Source organism: Phaethon lepturus, unplaced genomic scaffold, assembly GCF_000687285.1.
Source record: "Phaethon lepturus isolate BGI_N335 unplaced genomic scaffold, ASM68728v1 scaffold15825, whole genome shotgun sequence".
NCBI lineage: Eukaryota > Metazoa > Chordata > Aves > Phaethontiformes > Phaethontidae > Phaethon > Phaethon lepturus.
Window position 1 is genome coordinate 8,108 of NW_010542882.1, and position 9,926 is coordinate 18,033.

Sequence of the window (9,926 nt, forward strand, 5' to 3'; positions counted from 1 at the left end):
CTCTAAAAATCAGAGGAAATGGGTAGGAAAATCCTTCTGGGTGACAGTGCTGTTGAGTGACGAAAGAATAATACAGACTATGGATGCACCCTCTGAGCTAATTCTGGACATGTTCTTCTTTATGTTCTCAAACACAGGTCTTCATGACCCTGTGTTTCACCGAGACTAGTTAAGTGTCATATTTCAAGCATTTGTCTTTTTTTTTTTTTATAATCTTTTAAATATTTGTGTTTTGCTGACATGGCATCCTTGTCTTTGTGTTCAGTAACTTGAAAAAAAACCCCCACTATGCTAGAGTTAATTTAGGAATTTGAATGCTTATTATGATATCCTGGATGTATACAGCATTCCTGGGAGTAAAAGGTCTTGAATTGGGGTCTTGAATTCCTATTGATTATGTCAGCTGGGAGGAATAATTTATGGTGATTCAAGTAATTAACTGCACCTTGTTAGATGTTTGAAGAGCTGGCTGTCACCAAATTAAGTGTAAGAATTTACTATCCCACATATGACTAGGACAGAGAAATACTTTGTGACTATTCTTAAAGCACACAAAGACAAAAAAGGAGCCTTCTGAATAGATAGTAGATTGTTGCTGTCACAAAACATAGATTGTTTGCATAAACTAACTGGAACGGTATATGGAAATTAAAATTCATTGTAACCTGGAAGTAATGAGCTAGTGCATGGTATTGAGGTAACAGAACGGAACAAACCCCCAGACAGGCTCAGAGGAGATGGGAAATGGAGATTGGATGCTGACAGACAGAGGAAAGAGATGCTCTCAAGAATCTGATGTGCTATATAAAGTAGTTGAGATCAACAATATACTCTTCATCTCTATTTTTGATATTATACAGGATGGAGAAAAAAATAATCTTTTTTGGTGTAAGTTATATAACTCAGTACATTATTAATTTGCACCTTCCTTGGTATTGTCCCATATAGACTTTCACTTGTAAATGTGGCAATGCACAGATCTTCCTTTTTGTTGCTCTGCTCATAATTTTGTATCTATGTATTGTTATTTCCTATATGCCACAGCCTTTCTGCAAGAGGATATCCTGGGATAGTGACCTCCAGCAGAAAGCCATAGGTTTGTAACTCAAGAAGAGCCTTTTACCATCCCATCAGAAGTAGTAGCTGCACTTTGCCACAGCAGATGCATTTGATCACTCTTAAACTGCAAAAGGAAGAACATAGTCCAGTCATGGGGTGTAAGTGAAGAACTGTGTTGCCAAATAGAAGTATCTGAAGGAAGAACAAATTTTATGCAGATTATTAAAGAGAGAGCATAGACTGCATATCTTGTTTAGTATTACATGCATAGAATTAGTTTAATACTAATTGTGTCTGGAAAATTCATGGTTGTTCATCAGGTTTATCAGAGAATAATGCTGTGATAACGACTCCAAGGATTCCAGCCTGTATTTTAGAGCTAAAATGAGATGCAGGAAAATAATTGTATGTGTAGATTATCTGGTTCTCTTATTTTAATTGCAAAACCATCCATATTAAGCAGTTGGCACTGCTCTACTTCTGTAGCTATGTTCCCACACAGCTAAACCAGACAGAGAACATACTGGTCTTTGTCAGGTATTCCAGATACAAACATGCCTGGTGTAGTTTTGCTTAGTCTATATAGTTTAACAAGAATAAGCAAAGCCTGAGAAACCCCAAGCAAAAAATATGGATCAAATATCCTTTTCTGTCTTAAACATAAAGTTTTCTGCAGATTCAAAGAAAGTGTATGTATTGTGCAGAATCCAGGAATGTTTAAAAACTTGTATCTAGGAGATCTTACATTTTAGTATGTTCTATATTGTCTTCTGTTGTCATCATATGTCACTGAAACACAAACTAAAAGCTGTGTATGAGAAAGAATGTGAAAAAGCTAAGTTTTTCTCTTTTAGGGTTTTACAACTTTTTTATTTTACATGCATTGTATTATTAAAGCAAATATTCCTTTTTGAAGTACTGTAATGGAAACATCAGAGACTACAATCGGTGAACTTATTCTGGAAACTTTACTTTAAAACTATCACCAAATAGCCAAAACAAACTCAATTTCCTGGAAGCAGAGAAAAAAATTAAGCCAAGATTGAAATGAAAGTTCTAGTATAATGACCAATGGCCACCAAATAAAAAGCAGTAGAAGATTTACACATGCAATTGGTTACACGTGCCACATATTCTGTTTCTGTTAAGGTATGAAAAACAGTTTACTTGATGTCACACAGGAGAGCCACTCCTCTCAAGATCCAGTGGTCTGGAGACACTACTGTCCTTAAATAGATGACTGTAATATAGGTCAGATCTGTCCTCTTGGGCTTCTTGTAAAGAGGACAAACATAGAGCTTGGGATCCTTCGGACTGGTTGTATTAACAGCAAATATATGCACCACAGGCAGCTGGACAAAAAGAAGCTTTGGTGTAGATTCAGTGAGTTTGCTATTTCGTCTGTCCCAGCCTGCGCCTTCCAAGTATAGCCCATAGATATATACTCCTTCCTATATGGAGAGTAAGCACATACATCACACAAAATAAAGCATCTGTTTTGTAAAATGAGTAATTGGCTTAAACCATTAAAAAGAATATATGTTTTATAGCAAAAAATATCTGACAGTGAATCTTTTTGAACTATTTAGTTTTAAAGTGTCATATAATCCTTTCTCAGAATATAATACTACTGAAATGGATGGCAATAAAAGTTGTTTAATAAAGCCCATACACCACACAATTTGATCTAAAGGTTACTATAAATTTCAAAAATCAAGAGGTGGTAGAGTGAAATGGTTCTTTTATTAAAATAGTTTTGTAACTGTAAAATAAAAAAAATTAAAATCTCCATCCTTTTTGCTATTTATCCTCTATGCTGAGCAAAACCAGTGAGGTGAAGACTATAATAACTTTTTTCTCTAGCAATTCAAAATGATGGAATGATACACAATATAAATTAAATAATAAAATTAATACTGAAACATCTTTGTCTATCATACATACAGAAGGAGGTGCTGTGATTTCTTCTTTGTTTTGCTTTAGCACTTCGTTATGTATTGTAACTGTATCTAAAGCCCAGCCTTTGTGTGCTCGAGTTGCTTCTTGTCTCATTGCTGTCAGGAATCCTTGAGAGATATATATCACACATGACAAAAAAAATCTTGTTTGATTATTTATCTGCATGGTTCTGCACTGAATGTTATAGACAGATATTCAGAGTTTTATTGAAAATGAGCATCTTGAGTAATGATAGCAAACTTTGCTTTGGGGCCAAAATAGGAACAAATAACGAAAGTGGCATAGAATGCATTACACTGAGAAAGATATTTTTAAATGGCACATAAAATAATACACTTTTTTTTTATACTGAATTATTCGGTTAACAAATGTTTGCTCAGGATACTGATTTACAAATTATCATTAGGCAATCAACTACAGGATCCATGGTAGATTTGTATGTCAAGAAGGAATTTGAAGGCAGACAAGATATCAATTATGTGAGCTGATATTTATGTAAAGGCAACTGAGGAAAAGGCAATTTTTATTTTAAATGAAAGAAATAGAAAAATAAAATAGATTTCACTGATAGAAAACAGAAAATGTGTGTCTGAATGTGTTGACAAAAATAACTGTGTGAGTGTGGGGAATCTAGACAAGGCAGTGGCTACAAAGGATGAAAAATTTATTTTTTTTTGTTAGGGAAGAAAAGGGAGTCCTAGACAGAAATGAAGGTAGATGACACAATCAAGCAGCAAGATAGGTGATATTTTGAGTATTGTTTTGAACAGACTTTACAGAGGATTGCAATAAAAAAGGTTTGAGAGGTAAAGGTCTAAATAGTATAAGCACAAGATGACAAATAACTGGGCAGCAAAGAGGTTTGGATGTTTTATTAAGGAAAAATCTGCAAAAATGAAACATTTCTAGCAAATACCTGGTTGTTTCTGTATGTCTCAGAAGATGACAATGCAGTCACCAAAAAAACAATAGCTGCTATTTTATGCTACCAGATGAGCTACTTGGAGTTCTCAGAAAGAGAGTGAGGCAAAAAGAGAAAAGTTAACAATAGAGAACTGCATACTTAAAGAGTGATTATTGTAAAGACTTAAAGATTAAATGGCATCAGTTCCTTCTTGATACGGCATAAAGGAAAAGACTAGCATTTGTGGGCTGTCAAGTATCTACAAGGAGGTGAAACCACCAACGGAAATACTGACAAGCCAGAAGGAAATTGTGAAAGTACATGGGCATGCAGTAGAAGATAGCACTTCAAGAAGTGGCTTAACATGCTAATTAGGACAAAGCCAATTAGAAGCTGTTTGTCACAGCTATAATATTCATATGTGATGTAAATAAAATTAATGTAGTACTTGAACATGTATTCAATTCTCAAACACTATATGTTGTGATAAAAAATAAAACAGTGTGATCTAGGCTTCTAAATTTTCTAAAAATTAATTATATCGCTATAATAGGATATCTGGTTTTTCATAAGCCTGTTCATTTCAAGTGTCAGGTCTACTGAATGGAAGATCACACCACCACTAACATACATTCTCACTTAATAATGGTAATTTATAGGAGACAAACACTGATAATTGCTAAAAAATCACAATTGTTTAAATACAGTTGTTGGTGATACTTTATAATACTATAAATGTATTTTTTTCACTAAACTGGTAAAATACATTCCTCATGTTTTATCATTATAATGTATTTGCCAATGCTATGATAGTTTTAGAGCTTGATTCACCAGTGCAATCAGTCTAGATTTTCCTCCAATGGCAGCACAGCATACTCCAATTTCTGATTTGCCTCACACCAGGCAATTTTTAAACTTTACTGTACAATTTGATTTACTCAGAATTTCCTGGTGAGCAGTATTATGAATACAGTAACTACACTTACTTCACCCCTAGCCATAGCACACCTTTTGTGCTGAGCAGACTTCTTTCTCCATCTGCAGGACTATTTTTTTGGAACACAGTGGTTAAAGCAATCACCAAGTTCAAGACCATCTTGAGGTTGGTTTGCTATTAGGCTAAATGTTTTCTTTGGTCAAAATAATCTGGTTCCTTATCTCTTTTCTTCCACCATCATAAGGTGGATGCTTAGTGAAATAATATTACAACAGGCAAAATGGCACATAGATCCTTTCCCATCTATGTTCTTCCAGATTCTGGCAATTTGGAGCTTAGGTACATCCCAACTTGAACGTTAAGTTTGGACAGTCATGTTTATTGCTCCCATTGGGTCTGTTTCCCATGACTTTATCTAGTATCTTTTTTTTAATCCATTTATGATCTTGGCTTCTATGACATATTCTGACAGTGATTAAAACATTTTTTCTAGGTGTAATTAGATATGTAGTAAAAAACATTAAATTATGATTAAATACAGTATTACTCAAGTCCTTTCAGTACCCTTACCTTGTGGATTAAAGAATCCAGTCATCCAAAACACATCCGGTCTTCCTTCATATATCCAAGTAGAGAATTGATTATTTCTTTCCAAAAGTTCAGTAAACCAGAAGCCAAGTGTTGAAGAATCCCAAGATACTCTTTTCCATATTTGAGGAATTCGAGCATCATACATATTATCCAGTGCATCTCTCAAATTCTGAAGGAATGGAATTACAATATATTAACTAAAGCAATCAAGGTAATAATTTAAAATAGAGTATTCCATACGTAGTAAATATGCTTTTACTTGCCTCACTCATAACAATAGTTCCTTCTATGGCTAATTTAAGATCATTCAAACTGTTGCGGAGTATTGTGATCACCTTTTGCATTCGGTCAATTTCTTGCTGAAGAAAAATATTCATAGAGTTAAGTTGTCCCATTTTAATTAAACGAGCTTTTACCTAAAATATAGGAGCGCAGAAGAAGGAATTTAGTTAAATCTGAAATGCTGAAATACTGTTGTCATATATGACATCTTAACTTTCTTGTATTCAGAAAAGTAAATAGTAGACTTGTACTTCACATTACCCAACTAACATTTATCTCCTTAAAACTGCTGCAGGTTTGTTTATTGTTTTTTTTTTTGTCCGATACTACCCAATTATTTATGATTTTGCTAGAATAGGACTTCACCCAGAAGTCCCAGGAGACTGCTGTCACAAAAAGTCAAGACTGATTTTTTTCTGTGTTTTCACATTGCAGCTTTGGAAGTCCAAGCATGGTCTCCATGACATATCTCCATGATTGTTAGATGTCTTGATTTTAAATAAAAAAGCCTTGTATCAATTCACACTGATAGCGATAAAGATGTTAGTTCCTTGCTTGAATCTGCTACTACCTATAAGATCTTTCTTTTCAGTTCAGAGTTTCTTTTTTGGAATGTCTTATGTGAAAACTCAACAGAGAGAACAGTATGAAAACAACTATGATTAGCTTGCCTCATGGGGTATGTAATCTGGAGGAAGTTTCTCTAGCATCTCTTCAGCTAAACGATAAACAATTGCTTCACGAGTTTCTCCAAGTCCTGCACCACTTTCTTTAGGCTGAATGTTGGTAATAGTATCTAGAACATCAGCTGCTGTATTACTTTGGTATCTGAGAGGGTAAGAAATATGATACAAATTACATGGATTTTTTAATAGTCAAAAGGATACTTTGTAGAACGTGCAACCTGAAAGCTGAGAAAAAACATACCATGTCACCAGGTTAAATCAAAAATCCCCAAATTGTTTTCCTTTGCATCCTGCACCAAGCTGAACACACTGATAGCGAATAATGTGGTTTTCCATGGTTGTAAAGAATATGAACTTCCTTCTGCACACCCTGTTATACATTTGCTGGTTTTCTAATTCAGGGATAAGAAGGAGTTCCGCAGGCTGCTTTTCAACTTTTGAGAATGTGAGGTGGCAGAAAAACCTATCATATGATTTCTAGGGATTCTAAGGAAAGGGAAGAAAATGGCATATGCCTGAACTTCTAAACAGCTATTTGCCTGGAAAAAGCAACAGAAGTTTTCTAACAAGGAAGAATATTTCCCTCAGTTACGTCTTAAAAATGGAATGCAGCAGAAGGAAAAGGTGGAGGCATAACTCTGCAAGCTGCCCCTTTATTAAATAGTAATTTCATTCTGCCTTGAGGTATTTCAGGATTAATGATAAAAGCTGCTAGATTTACAACGTTGGAGATTAAAACCTTCTATTCCATAGTACAGCATGGGCAGTGCTAATATAAATTTATGTTCTGAGTCAATACAAAACGGTGAATTAAATTCTTGTGGCAGTTGATGGTAAAAGATCGTAGACCACGTCAGTCCTTCAACACAACCAGAATTATAGGAGTACTTTTGTTATAATGCTATCTAGTGGCATAGAGATACAAGAGGCAGTAAGAAAGAAAACATAACAGTATATGTGTTGGTACTGCAGTGCTGGCATTACCTACTTTTACCTTATGGAATCAGCTACATGAGAGACATACAGCCCGAGTCTGACTCAGGACATATATTTGTACTGACTGAAAGCATAATTTTGCATGTCAGTTTTACTCTTCAACCTTCATATGACACCCGTCTCCTTCCATTACTTTGTCATACATAATTATATAAGAAATGAAACCAAGGATTGTACCACAGGATAGAAGACATGAAGTCCTAAAGCATCTAAGTAGGATGGAGGTAGTATTATAAGACTACAGAAGCTAGATACTGCAGCATTTCAACAAACTGTTTGTGAATGCAATTATAAAAACTATAAATCAGAAAAATAGAAGGAATCCTACTGGCAGTTTGCTTCTTAGAGGATATAATTTTTCTTCTGAATGTAGGAATAGTGGGAATTTTGTCTGGCAAAACTCTCAAGCTTTTTTCCATTTATGGCCCTATTTAAAGAATGATAGATTTATCCATAACCACATCTGAACAGAAAAGTTGGATAAAATCAAATTTCTCTTGGACCATGGCTTCATTCCTAATTTGGATGACAGACTAGGGGTTGTAACCCTTACTCTGGGTCTCACTGACCTAACAACTAGTGATAAAAAGGGATGTGAACCTTCCTCTTCACACTGCAGGTACTGTTATTCCAATACTGCAGTCAGATTTTTCTATGTGGAAGGAATATGTCCCATGATTACTACACCAATTAAATTATAAAATATTACAGAATTGTAAAAATGAATGGTCTTCCCCTAAATCTAAACAAAGATAGAAACAATTTTAAAAAGATGACAATATGCAAACCTTGGGGAAAAGCAGAGAACAGTTTTTGAAAAATAACCTCAAAGGAGAAGAATCAAAGGTAAGTAATATTCCTTTTTTCAGTGACACAAGCTAAGAATCTTGTGGATAAGAGAAATGGTCATCTGAATCTTGTATAAAGAAGCAAACATGAACAGCAATAGCAGTTTGAACAGGAAGACTTTTATTGTAGATAGAAATAGAGAAGACAAACAGATGCATCTCAATGGATACCTAATTAAAAATAATATTCCAGTGTGGAAATGAGGAGAAAATAGAAACAAGAAATTTCATTCACGTAACAGTAGGACACAGTGAACTTAAAAGACACTCCAAAACAAAACTTTTCTGGGCTTTGGAAAACCTGATTTTCCTTTACATTGCAAATAAAATGTTGAAGTACAGAGGCAAATAATAATGAAAAAAAAAGATTGCATGGGTTTGTAGAGGAAGTACCGTGTTCCTAGGAAGGAAATCAGATATACACGATGCGGTGTCCCTGATCACATGTGGACATCTAAGTGTAGATGTCCACATGACAGCTGTTTGTCTAGATTGTCCTTATAGGTAACGGCAGCACGATTCAGCTCACCTATTTTTGATGTCTGCTTTGAGATCAGAGGAATTACCCTTTACAAGGATCTATTTTTTCTCTATTACAGTAAAGGAAATCTTGGGTAACCATAAAGGAGGCTAAAGCAGCATTAAATGAATCTCATTTACAGTGCCAATTTTGCCTAAAAGTGGGTATGCAAGATAAAGCACTTTATATTGTTTTTCCCTGAAGCAGTATTGCAAAGTAAATTGTGTTATAAGAAGAAAAAAAAGAAGGAATTTTCTATGGATTTTGATTAACTCGAGAAAGGATATTTTCTTAGAGAGTTTGTATTCAACAGCCTATCATAGTTTGGTAGCTGGTGTCTCCACCATCAGGAATTTTCTGTACTGGAAGTTAAAAGTAAGAACAAATGCAGTTTGACAGAAACATTACCTCAGCTTTGTGTAGAAAACAGCAATATCTGTTGCAACATGGTATTCAAAACTTCACATTCACCAAGGGACAATGGGAGATTCTGCTTTGTCTTCAGCTGTTTAATAACAGCATGCAGTAATTTTACAAAAATTCAGTTAGATTTAAGGCTTCCATATGGAACCAACTGAAGAAAGGATTTTCACAGAAGATTGTCAGAATATTCCTTGCCTGCTCAGGTACCTGTTAACTATGTTGCCTTTGCAGTGCCTATGGTTTACACAGGAAGTCAAAATCAGTAACAATGACTTCAGGTGTTAATCCCAAGTGGATGAAAATATTGACATTCAGTGAAGTCCTACAGTTGGAAACAATGGATTAAGCTTTTCGCTGAACTGGAAAACTATCCCACTAAACCAGTGGGAGATAAGGTCTTTCTTATCCTCATCAGGAGTAACATTGAGAGGTCCTGCCTGTCTCAGGGTTCCAATTCCAGCAGTTAGCCTTCTGCATATTCTGAGATGACTGGATAGGGTATTTTTAAGGAGAATTTGAACACAACTTTGCATGGGATGCTAATCCATTTGGTCTGTGTGTGAAAGGTGAAATTCAGACAGACAGTACATGTGCATAGTTGCCTATAAGAGACTCTGATAATACACGGAAAAAAGCATGAAGCTGTTGATCATTTTCCTCGAACTCTAAAGGAATACCTACAAAGGAAAATCTCCAGAAAAAGGACTAAAGTAGCAGCAGG

The 9,926-nt window shown here is 35.0% G+C and overlaps 1 protein-coding gene across 1 annotated transcript in view; it reads right to left on the reverse strand.

The window, feature by feature from the left end:
• Positions 1–2,222: 2,222 nt before the first annotated feature.
• DNAH8 (dynein, axonemal, heavy chain 8) overlaps positions 2,223–9,926 on the reverse strand; it is a gene marked incomplete at its 5' end in the record, with an annotated part of 124,576 nt that continues 116,872 nt past the window's right edge. The window contains 5 exon segments of the mRNA XM_010288192.1: positions 2,223–2,510; positions 3,004–3,125; positions 5,430–5,619; positions 5,714–5,866; positions 6,404–6,560. Coding sequence (XP_010286494.1) covers positions 2,223–2,510; positions 3,004–3,125; positions 5,430–5,619; positions 5,714–5,866; positions 6,404–6,560 — 910 coding nt within the window.